Source organism: Excalfactoria chinensis, chromosome 1 (assembly GCF_039878825.1).
Source record: "Excalfactoria chinensis isolate bCotChi1 chromosome 1, bCotChi1.hap2, whole genome shotgun sequence".
Classification (NCBI taxonomy): domain Eukaryota; kingdom Metazoa; phylum Chordata; class Aves; order Galliformes; family Phasianidae; genus Excalfactoria; species Excalfactoria chinensis.
Genome location: NC_092825.1, coordinates 6,444,163 through 6,468,138, shown reverse-complemented (window position 1 = coordinate 6,468,138; position 23,976 = coordinate 6,444,163). Strand labels below are relative to the sequence as shown.

The window sequence follows — 23,976 nt, the reverse complement described above, 5'->3', positions numbered from 1 at the left end:
GTGTTTGGAGTGTGTAAGGTGCGGGTCTGAAGGCTGTTCCCCATAAGAGATTCAGTCTCTGCATCACCCTGAGATGGAAACCAAAATGCAGTGGGGAGGGGCAGTTAAGTATTGTCCACAAAGGCATGCTCCGATCTGGATTAAAATGTTAATAGAAAGGCATTCAGCAAACATCTTTCACGGAACAACTTTGCAGGACGATATTTCTTTTGTTTCCCTCTCCTTTCTTCCTCTCATTCCCTGGCTGACAATTGATGGGAACTCCCTTTTCAGCATGGGTTTGGTCACTCGCCGACAGCAAACACTCCCAACAGAAAACGCTCCAACCGTTGGCATCCCCGAGCAGTGCTGGGGATGAGGAATACCACCTTTGAAAAGTAAATCCCAGGGAATCCATAGCCCTTCCACGGTGACGAAGTTTCAGCAGTGATTTCCCAGCTAGTGTCAGCCCCGCGTGGAGATGCTGCCAAATTAAGCCCGGCGTGAAAAGCCGGCAGGCACAATAGGCAGCGCTGGTCCCATCCCCTCCCGCCCGACCCGATCCCAGTGGCGGGGCTGGGATGGCTTGTCCTGAATGCATTACGTAAGGCTGGGCTCGTTTGTCAGCCGCGATGGTACAAACATAGCTGCAGGCAGATTATGCAGAGAGGGAGGGAGAGAGGAGAGCGAGGGAGAGCGGGAGGAAGGTCTCACCGGGAACCCCGCGCCACGCGACCGAGGGCTGCAAGTTGGTGAGCGGACGGACGAGCTGCCGTCAGGGGGTGGCCGGAGACCCTGAGATGCTCTTGTTCATGTGGGATGCTTGAGGACGGCACCACAAGGCTGAGCTAGGAGACGAGGATTGGCATGAGGATTGGAACAACATGGAAGGGCTTCTGTCTCCGATGAGGACGAAGGTAGGGGAAGATGTTAATGTCTTTTAAAGCCGCTTTTACCCACGGAAAGGAAGGGGAGGTGCGGGGCTAGCTCTGTGAATAGGGGGCTTGCCATGCTTTTGTCTCTTTCTTTTCTCTCTCTTTTTCAAAACTCATGAATGCAACTCAGCAGTGGAGCGACAGCGGTCGCCTCTGAGAGGGGAGTAACCCATCGCTCTTCCTCGACAGAGATGACTTTTGTCAATGAGTTTGCCTTTTTGGAGCAGACAGCCATATTTCTGTTTGGATTTCCAGTCAGAGGCTCTCATTGTGTCTGTGTGCCTGTGTGTGATCCCTGGGGAGAGGCTATTGGAAGGCGTACCTGCGGCACAGGGAGGGATGCTGCCGGTGGGTACCTCGGCATGGTGCTGTCAGCAACGAGGGGTACATGGACAAGCAAAGAGGGGCTTTCATGCCCCACAGCCCCACCAGGGTGGGAGACCTCTCAGTGCGGACCGAGACAAAAAGCTGTAAAAGAAAGTGAGCGTGCAGAGCTCAGTGACGGCTGCACTTGTCTGCTGGCCTCTCCTACTCTGAGCTCTCTGTAGAGGTTTTGCCATTAATCCTCATTATGAAAGAAACTTAAATTCCTGTGGGGAAGAGCCACAGGCAGAGAAATACGGTGATGGTTTGGTTTGCAAAATCTCTTTCTGTGCTGTTATTTCTGCGTGGTCCTGAGGGATAGACTGAATCCTGATTGTGTTTCATTTGGTCGCTCCTCCATCCCATGTGGTAACCGGCTTGGGTAGATCCTTCTGATTTCAGTCCATCACTACCACATGCAGACCCATTGTACTGTATCGCAGGACTGGAAGAACTGGAATTCAATGGCAATTCTTAGTGGCATCTTCATGTATCTCAAATGTATGCGGTTTTAAAGGTGTAGTCAGACCAGAGTTGTTGCATATAAATGCAAAACTAGAAAAGATTCTGAGAAATCATCTGGTCTGGCCCCAGTGCTGGGCAGATCAGCTGGTCTGGTCTCCTCAAGCACATCCCTGCCATCTACTATCTTAAATTAAAGGCTCTCCAGTGATTGAAAGTATTTTCAATATTAAAAGCTAGGAAAGCGATTTAAATAATAATTTGCCAGCAAATGGCTCTGCTGTAATTCTCCAGGGCAGTGGCTTTCTTTTTTTTTTTTCCACCTTCATTCAGTTCTTTTCTGTCTTACCTAATAAGTTGGGCATTAAAAAAAGAAGGATCTACTTACTTCATATGTCTCTTCATTACACTAAACTGCTAATGGGCAGTTTATAGAATGAAAGATTCATGAGGGACAGTGGACATCCATTCATACTTCTCATCGCAGAGGAACACATGCATTACTGTTGGTCTTTCTAAGGCATTTCTCAATACTACTTTTAAAGGAAAATCACAGCATAGAAAACAAAACAAACAAAAGCAGACTTTGTTTCCAGCTTTAGAAAATGCAACTTTCAGGATTTTAGCTGATGTTCCCATTCTGCTCCTCTAACCAGGCTTGAAATGATGGCTGGAGGCAGTCTCTCCCAGCACTGGTGCTATCAGGTTGGCGCGTGGATTAAGTTAGATGTGTGCGCTATCAGCACCTGCAGCGTGCACAGAGCTATAAAAATGACAGAGTAAGGGAAGCGGACCGGGACTGGGTATTATGTTTGTTCATCTGACTTGCTCCATAGCTGCAGCTGGAATGTAAATCCTAATAATGCCATTCATAAAGTGTAATCTCAATTACCACTATCAGGTTACTTATTGATCCCGCAGAGGGATCTGCTTGGGAATATAGACTTAATCCTTCAGATCCTGACCTGCTCTTACATCAGAGAGAGATTCTGACCTTTTTGTGTACATGAAATTCTTCTCAAGGCAAAAAAATGAGATTTTAAATCATTGGTTATAGTGGTATAAAACTGATGTGATCCTCTTGAAGCTCCTGATCTTGACACTGGTGTTAATCTGGGGTTGCTCTGTGACAGATGACAGAGGTATTCAAACAAACAGATGTGTGTGATAACAATCAGAATTGTGCCCTTACATTTTTACCTTCCAAAAGAAAGTAATGAGATTACTTGAAGAGGGTTGAAAACTGATCTCATTTAGGACAAGAGATAATGGCCTAAAGTTATGCCAGGGGGAGTTCAGGTTGAATGGTGGGAAACATTTCTTCTCAGAAAGAGAACAGGCTGCCCAGGGAGGTGGTGGTGTCACCGTCCTTGGAGGTGTTCAAGGAACATGTAGATGTGGCACTGAGGGACACAGTGGGAATGGTGGGAGTGGGTGGGTGGGTGGACTGGATGATCTTAGAGGTCTTTTCCAACCTTAATGATTCTATGATTCTATTTGATGATTCATCTCCAAGCTGCTTCACAGTTGTCAGCGACTCCCTGCTTACGTGCCAAAAAATTGAATGTAAAACCTAAAGCTCTCCAAACGCAACCTTAATATGTAATGCCCATGAAAAAAAGCAAAAATACCCCAACATGACAGCAGTGAGGCTACCAATGTGCTGAGCCCCCTGCCTGTCAGTCACTAATATTGCCTCCTTTTTTACCCTCCACTCCACTGTCTGTCTGCTCCCATCTGCCATTTGTTTTACATTTTGGTTGCAAGTCTTTGAGGTGAGTTGAGAGCTTTTTGTCCTTTGGTTATGTAGTCACTTGGAGAACAGTGAGTTCCTGGTCATCTCTAGAGCAAGCCTGGAGCATCTCAAAGGTCTGAAGTCCCTGCAGGTGGACTTGGGAGAATTTTGTAGTGGCAATAGGAAATATGGTTGCAATCAAGTCTTCAGTGCCTTTTGCTTCTTGAGGCTCCAACCTCCCTTCCCTTCTGCAGACAGATAGTGTATGATCTACAAGGGCTGGAGCCCAGCCATCAGCCACAGCGCAGTGAGACAAAGACATAGAATGGTAGAATCTTAGAATCATTTGAGTTGGTAGAGGCCTTTAAAGGCCACCTAGTCCTAGTCCCCTGTGATGAACAAGGACACCTACAGCTCAGTCTGTTTGCTCTGGTCCCGAAGTGCATGTACACATGCATTTGTTTCTGCAGCCAGCTTCACATCAGAGCTTGCTAACACCGGGTTGAAAATACAGAGCCAGCAGAGTATTTCATAGGGGACTCATTTCCCACTTCACAAAATGATAACCCATTTGGTTACTGGGCCATGCTGGATGATCACAGAGTGAGGTGCTTAATAACTTAGAAACTCTTTAAAATATTTGTTGAGTTAAATTGGATATCAAACATTAAGTGCATTACAGCATGTAATGGACTCTACTGCAGTAAGTCATGGATGGTCAGGACTTTTCTACTTCTACACAATCAGGATACACAGATGTAGAAATTTAAAGGAAAGGGGAGGAATATGTAGTAAAATGGGCTGGTATATCAAAATTGAAGCAGATAAATGCAGTGCATTCGTCAGAACTTTTTGCATCAGTGATCAAAGTTCATACGACTAGAAGTAATAGTGGGATGTAACTATTCAGCGGCTTAATTATTAGGCAGCTAATTATTATTAGAAGCAGTTGAATTCTGTGGCTGAATATGCCTGAGCCCTTTTTTAAAGAGCAAATGAATGCACACAATAGCGATGTCCCCACGCCGCCTGAAGAGACTCTGAAGTTGATTGAGCACCACGAAATGAAAAGAATGAAGAAATGCATAAATATTGCAATCCTTTTGTTAGCCTCCATTTTAATTTGTTTTATAATCCTCAACACATGCACAGTTTTCCTTAACCCTCGGTGCATTGCCTTCAGCAAATTACACTGGCATAAGAATTTCAGTAATTTCGGTTTCTCTGCCGTTGACACTTGCCAGTGCATGCTACTGAATTTGCAATGAGCACCTGGCTTGCACCACACAGCGCTGGCTGCCGGCTCACTTTTCCTTTGGGAAAGCTGTGATTGGGGCTTTTTTTGTTGCCGTTGTTGTTGTTTGTTTATCAAAGCTCTGCTTTTCTTTCAGACCTCCGGAAAGAACTTTTTCAATGAACTTTTCGTCTGTTCACAAACAGACATGGAGGGTAAATGGAGATTAATTACCATTGGATTTACTAAGCTTTGCACCCAAAGATAATGAATTTTGGTGTTCCTCCATACAGAGAATTCAGAGAGGAACTCAGTAAATAATGTGTGCAATGTTTAGATAGTGCTTTTAAAACTTTAATGGGGCTGTTCTCTATTATTGAATCTTATTAACTTTATCTGTTTATTATAGATTTGGGGGATTAGCGGGCTCCCATGGTGTCACTATTTACTTACTAAACTGTTTTGGCTCTGTTTTCAAAGCAGTTGAGTTTCTGACTGCTAGATCTCCCAAAAAGAACAGTTAATTTGTCCTTTGTGCCTTGTTTGGGGAAGTTCACAGTGGACTGAAGCAGAGAAACTTTGGGAACTGCTATATCCACTATGAGTTGTAAGCAGAAAAGGCCTGAGATTCTGACCTTTGGGTCTGCCAGCAGTGGAAAGAGGAAGCAAAAATGCTCCAGAGAAAGGAAAAGTGTGGGGTGTGATTGAACTTGGAGAGGGGATTGCTGCTGTTTTTCATTCCCCTGCCTGGTAACTGAAGAGATTTACATAAGCAGTTGTTGTATCCTGTTGTGATCCTGCATCTTGCAAAGCACTTGAACATGCTCTTAGCTCACTTGTGATCCTCTGGAAGTTAAAGTAACCTGCGCTGTATGGAAGGCTGTGCACCTGAAAGTCACCTTATGGCACTCTTGAGCAGCATGATGCTTAGAGACTGGGATTTGCAATGTCACTTGGGAAGTTCTGACCTCCACCCTGGAGTAATTCTCAATGGACAGTGAGAAACCAAATCTTTTGAGTTCCTGTGCCACCACCCGTGAGCTGGTGACATGAAGCCCACTGCATGGGTGTGAAGCACTGCAACTGCCTCAGCAGCCCCTCCATGGGGTGCTCACATTTGCCATGGAGCTGAGCAAGGTTCCTCTTTCCCCCTGTCTTGTTAGCAGTTTTACTCAGAGGTTAATGAGGCCATATGTAATTCTCCAAGCATTTAGACAGTGAAAAAGAAAGGCAATTCAAGAAACTATTAAGTCCTGTATCTGTTCCTGTTAATCATAATTTTACAGATACCTGGAAGAGGGCTGTAGAAGCAGAATTTTGCTTCAGAATAACTATTGCATAACGTCATGCTTCTGGAGGAGCAGATCTTCTTCTGTTCTTCCGTAACATTTCCTAAATCCATGGAGATTTAAAAACAATATATCACTGAACATAAACCCAAAAGGTTATTTTTCCTCCCCGGCTGTACTTAGTATCAGCACAGTGAGCTGCTATGCCTGAATGGACCCTCATGAACAGCCACAGCAGTTTATTTACCACAGACAAACAAGCACCACCCTGGGTAGGATCTGGACTCTGTGCTGCCAATGAGAACTACATTGCAATAGCTCTGGCAAGGCACACTAGCATGGAGGCTTGTATGCATAGTAATGCGTACATGCAATGCTCCCTACAGAAGGCTAGGAGAAAAGTGTGGTATGTTGTTTCTGTTTATTAAGATTCTGCTATTTCACCCATAATTTTGAGGGATGTGGGTTAGTGGGCATGGTGGTGATAGGTTGATGGTTGGATTAGATGACCTTAGTGGCCTTTGTCAACCTTAATGATTCTACAGTATGATGATTCTAATCTAAGGACTGATTCTTTCTCATCACCCTCAGTGGCACAGATGAATCCAGGCTAAACATACTGACCCTGTGCACCCTTGGATGCTAGTCTGAACAGGTTCTGCTCTTGCTGAGCACTCTAATGCTGACCATCAAACAGCCCCTGAGATGGTCCAGGATGGACACAATGCTGGAGCTTCTTTGCCTTTCACAGAGAGCAGAGTCATCTGGTGGGGGCCTCTGCCATTGTCAGTCAGGCATCAGAACCCATACTGATGGGAGGCACAAATTGGTTTTGTATCCTGTTATGTTGGAGTCTGGGATGATCACGATATGTCTTGATGACAAAGCTTTCATATATTTGTACTGTGTCTCCAGATCCTTTCAGGGGCTAGAAATAGAAAGGTAACCTGCCAGCCTCACTCAGAGAGTGGTGATGCACTGGAACAGGTTGTCCAAGGAGGTTGTGGATGCCCCATCCCTGGAGGCATTCAAGGCCAGGCTGGATGTGGCTCTGGGCAGCCTGGTCTGGTGGTTGGTGGCCCTGCACATAGCAGGGGGTTGAAACTGGATGATCACTGTGGTCCTTTTCAACACAAGCCATTCTATGATTCTGCCTCCTCACTGTCCATGTGCCATGTCCCCCTTAAAGCCAGCTTGCACTTTGACCTCAATTCTCCATGTCTTATTTGGGTGCAAAGCTCAGGTAACCACAGAGGTTCCCAAGAACATCTCAGGTCCCCTCAAATCTTGCTGCAGTTGAGGTTACCTCCAAGAATCTTCTTTTAGTTTCCCTGTGAAAAGTTTCCCTAGAAAAGCACAGGCACTAAGAGATCATGAAGACGATACCAAATTGAAATTATTATTCATAATAATAACAATAAAAACAATAATGTAGTGACATTAAGCTTGCAGTAGGACAAGGCATGGAATGAAGGAATAAAAGAACATTGACAATTTAACCATTAAAAGCACAAAGCTCACTATCTCAGTGAGTGGGTTATAGGCTTCAGGTTTTTAATAAGACATACTGGTGAATACCTATCTTTCTAGTCATTTCATTAAGCAGTTTGCTTAATGGGCAGCTGTTGGTGAGGCAATTTGCCATCTCTTTCAAAAGGATGATTCAGACAGGGCTGCCTGCTGCTAGCTGTGAATCACAAGTCATGCAGGTATCCACCAGGGAAGCTGTAAAGCCATAACTGCTATAGAAATGGGAAAGTTGCAAGGAAGGTTATGAAATGAAAACGATAGCCCTCCCAAAATGCCAGTGTAGTAGTTACCTATGGAGGAAAGCAGCTCTCCTGCATGGCAGCCTGATACACATTGCTCTGACAGGAGTTACTGGCAGAGGCTGTTTAATGTTTGGGGCTATCTAGAATGCAATAAAGCTCTTGCAAAGTACATACTTCACCTACATGAATTCTGATCCTTGAAGAGTGCATACCTGCATAGCTTGACCCTCAGCACACACTTCAATAGTGATCAGCTCTTCCTCATCATATTTTACTGGGTTTAAGTGTATGTGGGCTTTCTTCCTGAGAATGCACACCTAATGTATTTGAACTTTCCTTTCTATACTCCTTGTCTACGTGGCAACACAAACCCCATCGTACCAACACAACCAAACATATGACTCCATTTGGGATCCAACCAGCAAGGCAGAAGTCCCAGGCTATGCAGGTTGTTCCAGTTCAGAGGAGACCTGAGGATAGATACAGGTGTCTCTTTGCTGCCATTTATAAACACACAACAATGTCAATAAACATACAAAGTCCTATTTCCCTAAGTGTGGTAGGACACAAACAAATGAGAGGGCCTCTTCCTCTTCAAGGTGCCTTCCCTCATGTAATACCTACACACACCCATGTTTTTCCTTGATGCCTTGCTCCTTAGCTTGGCAGTACTACATGGGAACTAGTTTTCTCTCCCTAATACAGTCACAAACACATGGAAGACAACTCATGGAGTCAGTGCCTTCTTTTGTTCAGGCCCACATTTTTTAGGGAAATTCCTAGTCCCTTTTATGCAGGGGTTTGGGTTGTGTTGCAGATCAGTGGCACTCAGCCCCTCTCCACCTCCAGAACACCAAAAATCTCCAAAGGTGCAGCCATCCCTAGGCACAGATGTTGACTTTGGTCACATATCACATGTTAAACACTGCTATTAAAGGCCAAATGCAGTAGAAATAGCAGTGACAAAAATCCACTGCTCCTCCTTTTTACAAAAGCTCAGTCTCAGGTCTCCAGTGCACCAAAAAAGCAGAGGAAAGCAGTGGATCTGGTGGCACGTCATGGTGTCCCCTGGGTCGCATTGCTGATGAGGCACAGCCCAGTGTAGCAACCAAACCCATTCCAGTCATGCAGATATCATCGTTCCTCTGATCATATGGGGCCTGGTAGCACAAACACTTGCAAAGCTTGAACCTGCTGAGGTAACATGAAAGGTAGAAGCAATCTCCTAGGTAGGCAACACTCAAACCACTTGGGGCTTTGTAGACGGGAGGTCAAAAACAATATATCAAGTTATCAGCCAGTCCTGTCTTCCCTTCCTCCCCTCCCTCTGGCATAGAGCGGTAGGAGCTCAGGTCCTTTGATGTAAACCTGTCAGACACTTTTGTCTCATCCCTGCTCTGCCCTGCCCTATTTTTCCACATACACACTTTTTTTTTGTGAGATTTTAATTATAAGCATGATCATATTGGTAGGAAAACCTTTCCTTAATTACACACTCAATTAATTCTAGTAGCTGAGGAGCTGAGCAAAGAAGTAAGGTGAAATTATTACTGCTTCATCTAAAGCTGGATCTCTCCGTGGTCAGGTTTGGAGTCATTTTTCTTTAGGAAGATGAGTTTCATTTAACAGAGAGTAAATTATTCTGGCTAGAGGGAATTAGAGTATTATCTAATGCCACTGAAACACTTTTCCAGCAAGACCAATTACTTGCAGAACTGTGCTTTTTAGTAAATATTCTGTGGTCTGGCCCAAGAAATATATTGTACATATAAAGTGATATTCAGCCTGAGTGAATGGTACTATCCCTCCCCTGGCTTATAATGGTCTTGAGAGAGTGAGAAGCTGAGGTCATAGAAGAGTAGAGTCACAGAATCATAGAATGGCTTGGGTTGGAAGGGACCTTAAATGCCATTCAGCTCCTACCCCCTGCCGTAGAGAGGGATGCTTTCCACCAGTGCAGGCTGCCCAGGGCCCCATCCAGCCTGGCCTTGAGTACATCCAGGGATTGGGCACCCACACTTCTCTGAGCAGCTGTGCCAGTGCCTCACCACCCTCTGAGTGAAGAATTTCTGCCCAACATTTAATCTAAATCTCCCCTCTTTTAGTTAAAGACATCCTCGTCCTAGCAAATTCAGACTGCATAAAAAGTTGATCCCCCTTCTGCTTGCAAGCTCCCTTTAAGTACTCGAAGGCCACAATGAGGTCTCCCTGGAGCCTTCTTTTCTCCAGGCTAAAAAAGCCCAGCTCCCTCAACCTTTCTACATAAGAGAGGTGCTCCAGCCTTTTGATCATCTTCATGACCCTCCTTGAAACCCACTTTACCAGCTCTACATACTCCTTGTGATGAGATGAGACTGAAAATATCTCTGTGTTGACAGATTGCTCCCCATGGTGCCAGTGCTTCAACACTTACCCTCACTTTTGCTGGTAGCTGGGTTGTTGGGGCACCAGACTGACTGGAAGCACAGACTGAAGCCATCTCTTCAGGATCTGTTCCTCTATATTGGATCATTGGTTCCCAGTGTTATGGGAAGGAAGCCTGTTTTGGATCCCTGAGATCTCTGCTAATACCCACAGCAGCCTGGAAAATAAGTCAGAAATGAAAAAATGTGGAAAAAATCTGTTCTGGGAGAGGATGAGTGAGGGATGAAGGGACAGGGATGAACGATGACAGGAGTCCATAGTGTGGGAATGTCCAGTCCAGGTGGCAAAACACATGTGTTCATAGCTGCTTTGTAAGGAGGGAATGCCATCAAGACACAAGGCTGGGAACATCAGAGCGAGGAACAGCCATGCTGCTCCAACTTGTTTAATTATGCAGTCCCATACTGTTTTTTTTCCGCAGGTTTCTTCTCATCTTACACTTAAGGTGGATGGTGCTTGGATAATAAACGACCATTCATTATTTTGTATTCTTCTTTTTTCTCAGTGAATAACCCTAGGTCTTATTTACTAACTAATTCCCTGAAAACAGAATTATTCATTTTCTCATGCATTACATTCTTGCTTCTGTGTCACTAATGGCTACAATATCAAAAATCAACAACGCTTGCCATTATGCACCAGGTTTCTGTCTGTTAGAACTGAGCAATGAAGGAACCCAGTTTGCGGCCATTGCTGAGTTTTTCATATCCTTAACATCTAACAGGGCTTTCTTTATTCTTCACACCCTTCACCATTTTCCTCTGTCAGAGTCCCGACTTTCTATCAACTTTGTGTCGGCACTCTCACAAACCTGAAAATAAAGCTCAGGTGTCAGTGGTCATTAGTAAAAGTTTAGGATGCATGAGTCACCCATCACTAGCAATCTTCATTCAAAGACTTATTCCATCTCCTGCGGTGTCCCTCAGTCTCAATCCCTGAACACCTGTCTTACACAAATGCCAAAGAGCCCTTTAGAAAGAAGATGCCTTCACTGAATCATCCTTCTGACAGCTTCACCCCACACAAGGAAGAAGGAAACCACCGGGTCAGAGGCCAGGTTGAAAGAAACATATCATCGTCTAATTAAAAATCACATCGTGAAGCATCATGAAGAAAATGCATGGAATTTTCTATCTTTTTGCCCCAGTACTCACCCAAAGCAATTTCCATGTGCAAAAGGCCGACACACATACAGGGCTGTTGTCATATGACTAATTTTAATTTAACTTCATGCTATTCTTTCTAAGTGCTCAAGATAAAATGGCTGCAAATCACTGTCCCTCTTTGCTCCTTTCTGGAGTAACCCAGAGTGACACAGCAGATAGTCATGTGGTTTGTCAACAGAGATGAAAGTATTGTATGATAGGTTGGATATGAGCAATAATTTCTTCTCAGAAGGAGTGGTGCTGAGGCATTGGCACGGGCAGCCCAGGGAGGTGATGGAGTCACCATCCCTGGAGGTGTTGAAGAACAGGGCAGATGTGTCACAGAGGGACATGGTTAGTGGGCATGGTGGGGATGGGTTGATGGTTGGACTGGGAGATCTTAGTGATAATCTTATGATTCTAAGAAAAGGACCATTTTTGAAAGCACAAAATACAAATGAGGCAAAACCATACACTGAAGGTGGAGTGCGAATCTGTTATTTCCCTTGTATCTCTCTACAAACCATTTTGCCTGGAATAAATGCTTTGCATATTACACATGAAAAGCTATATGTGGTAATTTGCACTTGCTTGATAGGGTAGTAAAGAAAGCTTTATAAAGCGGGTGTGACTTTCAGCATGTGTTGCAACTCAGCTTTTTGAAACGTATTTGCGTATGCCAGCAGCTACTTGATGTTGAAGCTCTCTTGCACATTTACTGGTGGTGTTTGCTTTCTTGTTGAGGGTAGATTTCCTAATTAGCAAGCACCATTTTGATACCAAGGTAGATTGTCAGGTAGGCTTAAGCAGAAAACGTAAATTTATTGGGGCATATCTTTAAGCCTACAATGTGCTACATGTTTTCCTGAGACCACAGTTTGGAGAGATATACCTCGGTTTGAGGTTTTATTGATGATCCTCTTAAATCAGTGATAACAACATTCTGGTCCCTTAGCAGACTGAGGGGGAAACATCAGCCAAATGTTTCAGGTCTCTTTCCCAAATGTCACAAAGCTCCTTCACAAAGTGCGCTGCCATTTCTTCTCAATACAAGAATAAAATAATAATAATGAAAAAATAGGAGGTGGTGGAACAAATTTTCTGAGGTTGTATTTCATGCAGTCAGATTCTCTACTGGCAAAATTCCTGAAACTCGTGGAGATAAACTGTAATTTCTTGTACACACAACTGATTCCTAGGCTTAATCGTGAAAATGACTCATATTAATGTGGGAACATCACAGATGCATGGAGAGATGGTAAAGTTGTCTGGGAGGTTATCAAAGGCTGGAAGACAACAAAGATGAGACAGAAAATAAAAAAGAGAAAAGAACATTTTTCAATCTGGACAGAAAAAGAGAGAGACTCTTTTCCTTTTTATTCTTACTATTTTTTTTTTTTTAACGTGATAAATATATCCACCATTAAATAATCCTTAGCCATTAATCCCTGGAAGATATCATCCACAGCATTAACAGTGAGATGAAAGAAAGCTATGTCATGTACTACATACACTGCAGAAGAACTAGCATCAGTGGAGGAAAGACCAAACCTAAAGGGAATGAAGCACAGGGCAGAGGTTCATGTTATACCACCAACCTTGAAGGAACTCTTCCAGTTGGGATTCAGGCAGGAATGTGGTTACTCCTTGCTCTTTGTGGTGCTCCCGGCAGCTCAGAACAAGAGATGATAATTAGGAATTATTTAAAAGTTTTGCTTCTGCTACAGATCAACTGCCAAACTCTTCTTTGTAAACAAACAGTGGAAACTTTTAGCTAAGAAACAGGAAGATTTTCACCAGTAAAAATAAGCAAAATTAAAATTAAACTAAACCAAGACTCATAACCAAGGAAAGATCTGTGACAATCATGAAAATGAGAAATCTCAGAAATACTTCTAAAAGAAAAAAAAATAATTAAGGAAATGGTTAAATCTTCCCAGCAGCAAAAATTAATGCTGAGCATTTATATTCATTTGACAGAATTTATCTACTCTTCTGCTCCATATAACCTAAGTGCAGCACTTAACCTGCAACCCCCTGCGATATCTGGTGTGTGTTACTTTCCAGCCCCTATGATGCTCAGAGACGTGCTCTGGAATGCAGAATGAAGTATATTGCAGGGGCTGTGGGCTGAAGGGAAATCATTATTACATAGTAATCAATACCATGCATCTTGCATAGCTTCTTGGCTTCTCTGGCATCCTACCATAGCTGTCAGATGTTGGGATTGTTTTTTTCTGATTAGAATAAGGTCATAGTTTTTTTTTGCATGCTTTTGATTTGAATCGATTTTCTTCCTTTTATGATGATGACAACACTCCTAAATTGGCTGGTGGCATTGAAGCTCCAACATACATCATTTTAGCACCTGGGGAAAAACAGCACTGATGGTGGAGGTGAATGTCATTCTCCTAAAATCAGTGCATTTGTAAGTGTAATATTTTGAACAGATTTATTCCATGTATTTTGTGTGTTTAAAGTGTAGGAAAGAGACAGGGACATCAAATTGAGATCTGTGCCTTTCTCACTAAAATACATTGACTGGGAGGACAGACACAGTCCTGCTTATGACAGTCTTGTGGAGGCAAATTTTTATCATTCCCAGGTGGTCCTAGAGATCAGCCGTCTGGACACAGCTTGGAATGGATCGTTGTGCCAGGATCCCTCTGCCAGGTAGTAATGGGATTCACTGAGCACCTAAAAGCTGCACGGGATGGAGATTTGGCTTGAAACTTGCCAGTCAAAGCTTTTTCAGATAGCTCATTTTCCAGATATTTTGGTTAAAACATGTTAGTTTCAGACTTACTCCAAATCTACATTAAGGTTTCAGTAGCATCCCAAAGCACTCAGCTGGTAAACCAGGGTCAGAGGTAGCCAACAAGGATGTTAATCCTTGTCCAATGCAAGGTGATTCCTGTTGACTCAACAAGGATGTAGCTGATGGGCCTTTTTCTGGGACTAGAAGGAAACTGAGGAGTTACAGTCAGAAGAGAACAGGGAAGACTCCAGATCACAGGCCACTCTAGAAATAGATGTTTTGAAGTCCACCACCACAAGTGTCCCATGCTGCCTCATCTTCTTGCAGCAAACAAGGGGCTGAGAGATTTCCACAGTGGCCTCAGAAATCTCTTTCTGCTGGGTCCCTGCAGAGCCCTGAAACAGCCTCAGAGATTCAAGGAAAAACTGATGAAATAACATCCTCCCATTGACAGCACCCCATAAACTCCTGCTGACTTCTCCCACTGTACTTACTGTGAGAAGAGAATGTTAGCGCCTTAAGGGCATCCTCTTAGCTGCATGGCATCTGTCCAATGGCAGCATATGTACAAATTAGCTGCAACTGCCGTATGTTCAGTGATAGTGCTGCTTAGGAAGTTCTCTACCAGTACTAGCCCAAATACAAGAAGTAATTCCATAGAGAAGTTGAACATGGTTTGGTATTAATCCATGGAAAAAGACATAAAGAACACCAAAACCCCACAGTGAAGGTTAAGGTCTGAAGTGATGCCACTGCTTTGGTAAAGGCACTTGTGGCATGCTCAGAGAACCTCATTCACCAGCAAAAGCAAAGAGCGCCAGTCTTTGCCTTATCCCAAAGATATATGAAAGATAAACCCTAAGGATTTTGTATTTCTCTTAGAAATTTTGAGCTGCCCAGGAGTTTGTTTTTTCCAAGTGTTTGTTAAGGGAACAGTTCAGGTAAATGGTGAGCCCTGATACATGAGCTCTTTGCATGCTGGTGAGGTGATCTTTTGCCCATTGGGAAAGCAGCATGGGTCACTCATCTGCTTTATGCAGCTCCCCAGAGCTTCGATAATAGGGATGAAATCTGGTTAGCATCTGCATTCACCTCTAGTAAGGCAGATACAAAACCAAGGTACACAACTATTGATGTGGTTGCTAGAAAAGTATTCAGGAGAAAAACAAACAAACAAACAAGGAAGGTACCAGACAATTGCTTGGACACCGAGTCAGATGAAAATCAAACCCTAAAAGGCAGTCACTCTGCGAGTGAAAGGGTGAGTGTGATCTGAAAACTGCAGGATTCAGGAATGTTTGTCACTGAGGCTCACCTCACATATTAGTTTCTTCCCTGGCCTTAGGGAAACTATTTAAATCTCTCTCTGTCTTTATCTCCCTTCAGTTTTCTAAATTGAAGTTGTGATACCTGCCCACCTACTCACCTTTCAAAGGACTATAATGAACATCTATTAGTTTGCAGACTGCTCAGGAAACAGCAAATGCCAAACACTCTTATACAGTGAAATTATTAAACATAATGCTGGAAGGCATTCAGACTTGGAGACAATACAGCCATGTTGGCACTGCTTGCAGTAGGAATGTGCCCAAACTGTTCTCAAGGCTTCCAGCATGGGAGATTTGACTCCTCAGGTAATCAGCTCCTTGTCCAGTGCTTAATTAGTCTTATGGCAAAAGAAAGTCTTCTAATGCCCTCTTCATTTCTTGCTGCAGAGTAAGCCAGAATGTCCTCCTGTAATTAATCCCTTCTCCATCTATGACTGTTTTATGAAAAACTGTTTCAAAGCCCCTTGGGTTTCTCTTCTATAGAAACCCACATCATTTACCCCTTCTTCATTGCTCACATTTTCTGAACCGTAATCGTTCTGATTGTGGCCTTCCAGAAACTGTTCTATAATTTCTGAGGAGATGGTATGGAACTACAAATAAAATCATCTTCAGGTCAAGTAGATGTCTGCTACATCTTGAATACATCCCTCAGATGACATCTGCTTCATTGTTTTGTTCTTGGGTTTTGTCACCACGTGAAATTTGCGATTTAAAACGCTGCAATCTAAATTACATTATCCATGTCGTGAAGAGTTACGCTATTGGTAAATGGCTGACCTTTATTGTTGTGAAATCTTCCATATCTTTTCTAATTTTCCAGCCTCCGATTTCTTTCTTTCTGTACATACCCCCATGTCAATTTTTAGTGGCAATGTGGTATAAAATTTAACAGAAAATGCTACTATTGGTACAGGTTTACTTTAACCATCCATAAAAAATTAATATAAAATAAAAGCTCTGCTGTAAAACACTTTAAAACCCCATGAGCAGAATATTCATCTCTGTTATATATTTTATAGGTTTTTAGAGTGGTTCCAACAAAACCTCATGAATTTAGGGTTGAATCTTTAGCTTGTGTAACTTGCTGTATCCGCTTTGACTTTGTTATAGCCATAGTAATTCACAGGAAGTGAGAAGACAGCTTTAATGTAAGCTGTAGAGACTGTGCTTCTTGGGGGTGCCCTGAACTATACCATAAGCAACCAAGACCAAGTGGTTCCCCAAAGTGTTCTGACTCCTTGGAAGAAGCCTTCTCAAATTTCAAGAGAGGAGGGAGCAGCACAGGTAATGGGAGGACCTCATTACGTTCCCAGTGGCCCCATTGCACCCAAGGACAGCAGGAGACAACATTCACTCTTTGAGATAATCCCAAACCTCTGCTTTGCTCAGGGGAAGTCATTGCATGGGACGTGTACTTGCTGGATAGTAAAGGAAAAGATGGCCATGGTTTGGTAAATAAATTAAGATTATCACAATAGCTCTTGTCAAGTTGAACTGAAGGAAATTCGGCCCTCATCATCGTTCTACGTGAATCTATGTGAATCTACCTCACATGTCGTCCCTGGAGACTTTCAAGGTGAGGCTGGATCAGGCTCTGGGCAGCCTGATCTAGCTGTGGTGTCCCTGTTCATTGCAGGGGAATGGGACTAAATGGCCTTCAGAGGTCCCTTCTGGCTCTAAGGATTCTATGATTCTGTGTTGATTATTTACCTGAAAATGTGCTTTATCAAGTTTATTCCTGCATAAACTTCTCAGGCATGCAGATGCCTTAAAGCAAGCTGCATTGCTACCGATTGTATTTTTAATTGCTGTGTTTAGGGAGTCTCATTGATCTAATCAGAGCTAAATAAGCCCCTTGGTATTTCCCATAGTAAAGTTTACTGAGGACATGGTTCTTCAGTTTGCTGTAATGAAACCTTCTGCTGCACGTTCACCAGTCAGTGTGCAGCGCTACTGAGCAGAAGGGGAGAGCAAGCATACCTTGCTTTAATAAATTTGTTGTTATTTCTGCAGCTCAGAAATCCCATCACCCAGGCAGTAGGAAAGCAGCTGGGTGACATTATCAGTAATTGCTTAATATTGTCGTTGCATTTGCTTACAAGGAAAAGAAGGCACAGACAATCAATCAGCTGACAGAATATTCATAGCCTGTGATAAAAGCAAGTGCTTTCTGAATGTCATGGCAACAGTCACACAAGCAACGTGATCTTGTACTTGATTACTTCCTGCTGCATTCCTGATAGTGTCCATATTGCTCCATTAATTTTGCTCTTTATCTATTCTAAATCTCATTTGTGTTTGGCAAGTAGACAAAATAATCCAGCACCTTTCCTCAGAGACTCCCAGTGAGCAGAACCTCTTGGGCTGCTCTTCTAGATACATCCTATATAAGCCCACAGCATTCCTGAGTGTATTTTAGGAATTACGTCTGGATTAGTGCAGCAGGTAATCTCTGAAATCAGATTTGAGGGTGACTTTTGTGAAAAAGACTTAGAATAATCTCATTAAATAATTTGTTGGAAAGGCTTTCCAGGCAAGGGGGAAACAAATTGATTTGTCTAAGACACATCTGGTCCTGCCTTGTTCTCTGTTAGTCTTAGTGGTCTGCATTTTTCAGTTTCTATTTTCTCATTCACACTGGGAGTTCATGGCTCCTAAAGGCCAGAACATGACAGGCACCTAGTCTTCTGCATTAGAAACTCGCCCATTAATTTCTGCATTGAGTCTTCAATGTGCTGTGTATATTTAGAAAGAGCTGCTTGCAGGACTCCAGCTGGTCAGTAAGCTAATGGCATTCTCTACTACGCTGTTCTAGATGTTAGTCATCGTTCTTTTCAAACAAACAAAAAATCCCCACATGTAAAAGATTTTGTAAAAGACACAACAACCAACTAAACAAAAAAGAAACAAGGAGATGCCTGAGATCCTTTATTTGTGGTCTAAAATTGTTCAACTGTCACCCTTAGATCTCATTATGACTTTTAGTTTATCTTGAAGAGCTGAATCCCCTGTGAAGTCTTCTAATGCAAGTGCTAATAGGTTGTAATCAAGTTATCTCTTAACCTTCCCACCACAGTCTACTTCAGATAAACTGTCTTAACAAAAAATGAGCAGTTCTGATGGGATTTGAACTCCTTCTGTGTCCAGCATGGGTTCTTCTCTGTTTCACCTAAGGACCATTTCTAATCCCTCCAGGACCAGGACTGCAATGTCCTCAATGAAAATACTCTGACAAAAAAGTGCAAAGAGGCAAAGACATCACTTTGTAAGTGGACTTACAAGTGTTCCTTTATTGCAATTGAACCAACATGCCAGTTCATCCACCACCCATCAAAACCAATCCTTCTTGATGAGAATGTTTTGGCTCAATCTACCTAATGAATGTATTAAAATTACTTAAATAATTTGATAATGTTGTTGTAATATACCCTTGCTGGTTTTCTTCAGGGAAAAACAAACAAACAAACAAACAAACAAACAAACAAAAGATCCCACTATTTGTTTAGGAAAGCAAAGAAAGAAAGTAGACTGGTCTACTGTGGAAGAAGAAGAAATTCCAACATCCAGTTTTACCTTCTGTGTTAATTCCTATCTCGATCATTACCTCCCTTTGTCTTTTGTTAATTACACTCCTCATGTGTTGAAGTTTCTTTATTACTGTAATGGAAAAGCTGTCAGTGTTGGAATATTCGGGCCTGACAGATTGCAACAGCCACTTTTGGATCAAGTGACCACTCGTGTGTTGCCCAAAGACTCTGCTGTTCCTCCACCAATGCACTATTTGGTTGCATTATTTATCAAGTGCTTTGATAGGCTCGTTTACCAGGAGCTAAGTAATGGCAAGGCCTTTGAGGCCTGGATGCTTGTCAGTTGCTACTACATTAAGTTTACAAGTGAAAATCAAACTGCCTGGCTTCAAAGAGGTTTGGATGGTGTAAATTAACCTGTATTTTAGAAGTTTCTGAGCAGATGTCATACTTTGCCCTGGAGATCTCATTACTGCTCAAATGTATGCACCGATTTTGCTACATTAACGAAGCAGTATCCCTCCCCTTCCCCACAAAGCAGGATTAGCTGCTCATGTCTGTAGTTATTTTTGTCAAAAATCTTTTGAAAGCCTTTGCGAGTAAAGGAGGGAAAGTTTAAAAAAAGCCAGGAACTGTCTTTATTAATTACAGGATGATTAATTATTTAATCTGCCCAGATATCTGTATGCACAACTTGGCACGCTCTCATTTATCAGGCTTTCAGCACCATTAATCAGGGGAAGTTTTAAATGGGAAGGAAGACAGGTTGATTTAAGGTGCTGCTCCACACTGACCCCTCCCCACGCCAGGGCCATCAATCACCACGAGCACTGGTAGTGCAGTGCATCCCAAAGGCATTAAGCTTGGGCTGCACTGTGCTTTGCTTTGGGTTTGAAACCCACCATGGTTTTTGCACCATCTGGACAGCAAGTGAGGGTTGACTTTAGGGAAGTGAAAGGAAAGTAGATCCACTTCAGCTTTAATCATCCCTCATAGAATGGAATCATAGAATCATAAAGGTTGGGAAGACCACTTGCATCATCTAGCCTATACCTGTGACTGCCCTAAACCATGTCCCTCAGTGCCACATCTGCCTTCTTCTTGAACACCTCCAGGGATGGTGACTTCACCACCTCCCTGGGCAGCCTGTGCCAGTGCCTCACCATTCTTTCTGAGAAGAAATTGTTCTTAATATTCAACCTGAACTTTCCCTGGCACAATTAAGGACATTACCTTTCATCCTCTCACTGCTACTCTGGAAAAGAGTCTGATCCTCATCCCCCTGCACACTCTGGGAGCCCAGGACAAGTGACTACACTTAAATCTCCTCTACCATGGTTCATTACCTCTGGAGCAGGGCAAGCTTGCAGACACAGTCAGCCGCACGCACAAGAGAAGCTCGGTGATTTGTCATGCTGCCACAAGGCTGATTGTATCTACTCAGCTCCCGGATTACACAGCCAAACAGAAGTTGTTTCACTGCCTTCTTTAACCTCCTAGCAATAGGCACAGCCTTGGGATTTGAAGGTGAGACATAAGCATGCATGGGTCATAAGACAGCTTTCTTTTCTGGGGTGCAAGGTGGTGTGAGAGGGGAGGGAGAGGGAGGTGGATGCTAGATCCGACCTGGGTGCAGACTGGTTTTTTCCTTTCTTTCTCCCCACCTTCTGCTTATAACTTGGAATACATCGGTTTATCAGGCTTGTAGTTGCCAGCTCCCAGAATTTTAGAATAAATTTAGAGTGAACCTTATGCTGTTAGGTTTGTTTTTAGATCCTTAGTTCCTGGAGTCAGGTTAGAGTGGATGTCACTGACAGATTTCTTTTTAAAGCACACTTTAGGTTTCGTGTTCGCTAAGAGAAGCTTGACAGTGCAATCCAAAGGATTCTTACAGACTTGAAAGTCAGATGGCATATACAAACTTTAATTTTTATGTTTCATGTGCTATTTTTTCCCATAAAAAGATAAATCTCAATGGCTTAGAGTATCCAGAAATAGTCATGAGCAATTGAGTCGAGGTATTGGGAGCATTTCTGCACTCCTTTTTCATGGCAGAAGTTTTCCATCTCCAAGGTTACATATCTCCATATGTGCTATGTCTTTGGATTGCTTGCCACTGCATGCCCATGCCTGGCGCTGGCTGTGCCAAACTTTGCTAGCTATTTTTGTTTGTGCAGCTCAAGAACTGGTTAGAAGAAAAGAAACAGTACCCCAATTTGCCTGTGTTTCACTAAAATGAATGCCTTGGCTTGTATTGAAACATACAAAAAATATAGTTGAATAACAAGGAAGTCTTACAGGTCTGTTCAGTTTTTAGTATAAAAAAGGCAATTGATGGCTAATTAATCTCCTAATCCTTTTTCCAACCCTGGGTGGCAAAATACAGGCTTATCCATCATCTGAAATATGCTGGCTCTGCTTTCTCACACAGACTGTTGTTACTAGAGAAAAGAAAGAAATGCCACAGCAATTATCCACAACAGTATCCTACACCTTAACTTCCTATTGTGACTCTCCCCTTTCCCCTGCACACAGCTGACTGACTGAGCATTAGGCATTACTGCATAATTTAACTGAAGTTACCAAACATTATTTCAGCACAAAGTAGGTACAGAGCACTTCAGGTGCCATTCCAGCAATGATATAGCTACTATGGGTAAGGTGTGTGGACAGACGCGAGCTGGCCTCCATCAGATACTTGAGCATAGGCACACACCCCCTCCTTATTCTCTGCAGTGCATCACACTAAACAGCTACTCCTGTAAATTAACTACCATCCTGTGAATTCAAACCCTCACCTACGCTACAGTCACTTATGTAGGGCCATAGGAGAAAGAACATAAATTGATGACTTATAAGAGACACCAAGCTAGGAATCAAGTGGTGTGAGTTCTGTTCTTATTTCTGATGCAACTGTTGGGCAACGACCTTAAATCCCATATCTATCAAGCAGTAATAACACCGTTTCTCAGCCTCTTTTCCTGAGTTAAAGTAATAGGATGAAAGGTAATGGCCCTAAGTTAATCCAGGGGAGGTTCAGGTTGGTTTATTAGGAAAAACTTCTCAGAAGGAATAGAGATGCATTGGCATGGGCTGCTAAAGTTGGTAGAGTTACCATCACATCAAGAAATGTATAGATGTGACACTGAGGGACGTGGTCTAGAGTGGTCACAGGCATAGGGTGATATTTGGAGTAGATGATCCTAATGGTCTTTCCAGACTTAATGATTCTATGATTCTCCTATCTTATTTTGGGTACATTTTCGTTTTCACTGCAGAGTCCACCTCTGTTGTACATACTTTGTGCCTCACCAACAGAACCTAATCTGAGCTGGGAACAGTTCACCAACAGACAAGTATCAGAACATATCTGTGGAGTGTTTTTGATCTCTGCTTACCTTCTGTGTGTCAGTGATGGATTCATGTGTCATAGGACTCACCAACAGAGCTTCTTCCCATAATAAAACTCAAATTGCAAGTAAGCCTTTGTTGGATTCTTTTTTTTTTTTTACATTATTCTCTTTGTAGATGAAAAAGAAAGGAGCACAGTAACAAGCATCTGTTTATAGCTGTTTTGCTCTGAAAGGTTAAATGCTATGTTATCAACTGCTACCTAATTTGTGAATTAATTAAAAATAGTTCTTTGAGTGGCACGAGTACGTAAGATTCTCAGGGTTTCTTTAAATAATAACTGGACTGCCAAGATACTTTGACATCTTGGAAATGCTGCTTTTTGCATGGAGATGATAGTACAGTGTGGTTAAGATTTTTAACATGAATACATTCCAAATAATGAGGAAGAAAATTTGCCAGTGCATGTAGCTAAATTATCTGCTACTATTAATCATTCCTTTACACATGCATCAATTCACTTTTCCTGAAAGTGTTTTAGTACTGATGACTAAATTTGCAATTTCTTTGCATAGAAAACTCTCAGTGAATCATTTCGGATTTTATGTACCATTGGTTTGCAGGACATCAATAATCTGATTCAAAGCTTTGTGTAATAGTGGGAAATCTCCTCATGATCTCAGCTAATTTTTCATCTAGATGCCATTGAAAAGCAAATGTATTTTTTCTATTGAAGCTCTAAGTTCTTTGATATGAAAGTGCCAATAGATGCCAACCAGTTGAGCATAACAGCTCTGGAAAGATACAAAGAAGTCTTTTGGTTAGTGGGGGATGATATCCTTTATTTCCCTCCCCTTTTTTTGTAGACTTAAGTCAACTTGTTTATTGATTAAAAAATATACTATACATTGGAGCAAGTTTTGAGTCTAGTGAAGAAGAGATAAATATTCCAACTCTAAGTTCTCACTGTTGTAAACAATTCTTTTCCGGGTCTATAATGGACTGGATCAATAAAACAATTGATGGCAACCAAGGGAGAAGTGGAATAACAGCCTCGTTTAGTATTTATAGAGTCCTGCTCCTGAAAGACTTTCTAAACGCTTTAATTAAGCATCACAACAACCATATGATGTACAGGAAGAATTATTATCTGTGTTTTACAGGTGGAGATCAGCACAGAAAGATACCATCCAAGGTTACTAAGTGAATCTTTGACAAAGATAATAGTGTCAGGCACCATTATATTATCCAGTGTTGCTCAGTGTACAGTGCAGCTAATCTGGGTGTTTTGAAGTTCAGCTGTTGAGATGTATATCCCCAGACATTAGAGCAAAAGCGTGTTTAGCCCCCACTGGGATATTTTCTCTATCCTTCACCCTGCTATAACCCACCTGCAAATCACGACCAACACTGCTTTTTTTCGTTCCCTTGGTCTTACTGAACTCAGCAGTAACTTCCTTGCCTTACTCCTTTTTGTTTCCTTTTGGAGTTTGGTAATGAACAATTCAGAGGGCTTGATGCGCTAAGAAAAGTAAAGAAGAAGGAAGCACTTATAAATGCAGCTTACAAAGTCTACCAAGGACTGGACCCTACATCCTGTGCTGGTTTTTCCCAGGCTGTCTTCATTTACAACTTCAGCTCCTTGACCTTCGCTGGCAGTGGAAACTGTGG

General features: G+C 42.5%; 1 protein-coding gene across 7 annotated transcripts in view; it reads left to right on the top strand.

Annotated features, from left to right (window-relative positions):
- The window catches only part of FRMD4A (FERM domain containing 4A), a 341,626-nt gene that overhangs the window by 79,768 nt on the left and 237,882 nt on the right, over positions 1 to 23,976 (top strand). The window contains exon 1 of one of the 7 annotated variants that reach the window (XM_072356990.1): positions 500 to 896. The exons of 5 other annotated variants lie outside the window; for them this stretch is intronic. In XM_072356990.1, coding sequence (XP_072213091.1) covers positions 864 to 896 — 33 coding nt within the window. In that variant the 5' untranslated portion in view covers positions 500 to 863. Of the gene's footprint in view, positions 1 to 499; positions 897 to 23,976 lie in introns of those variants that run through there. One more of the 7 variants, XM_072356968.1, reaches the window with a different exon arrangement.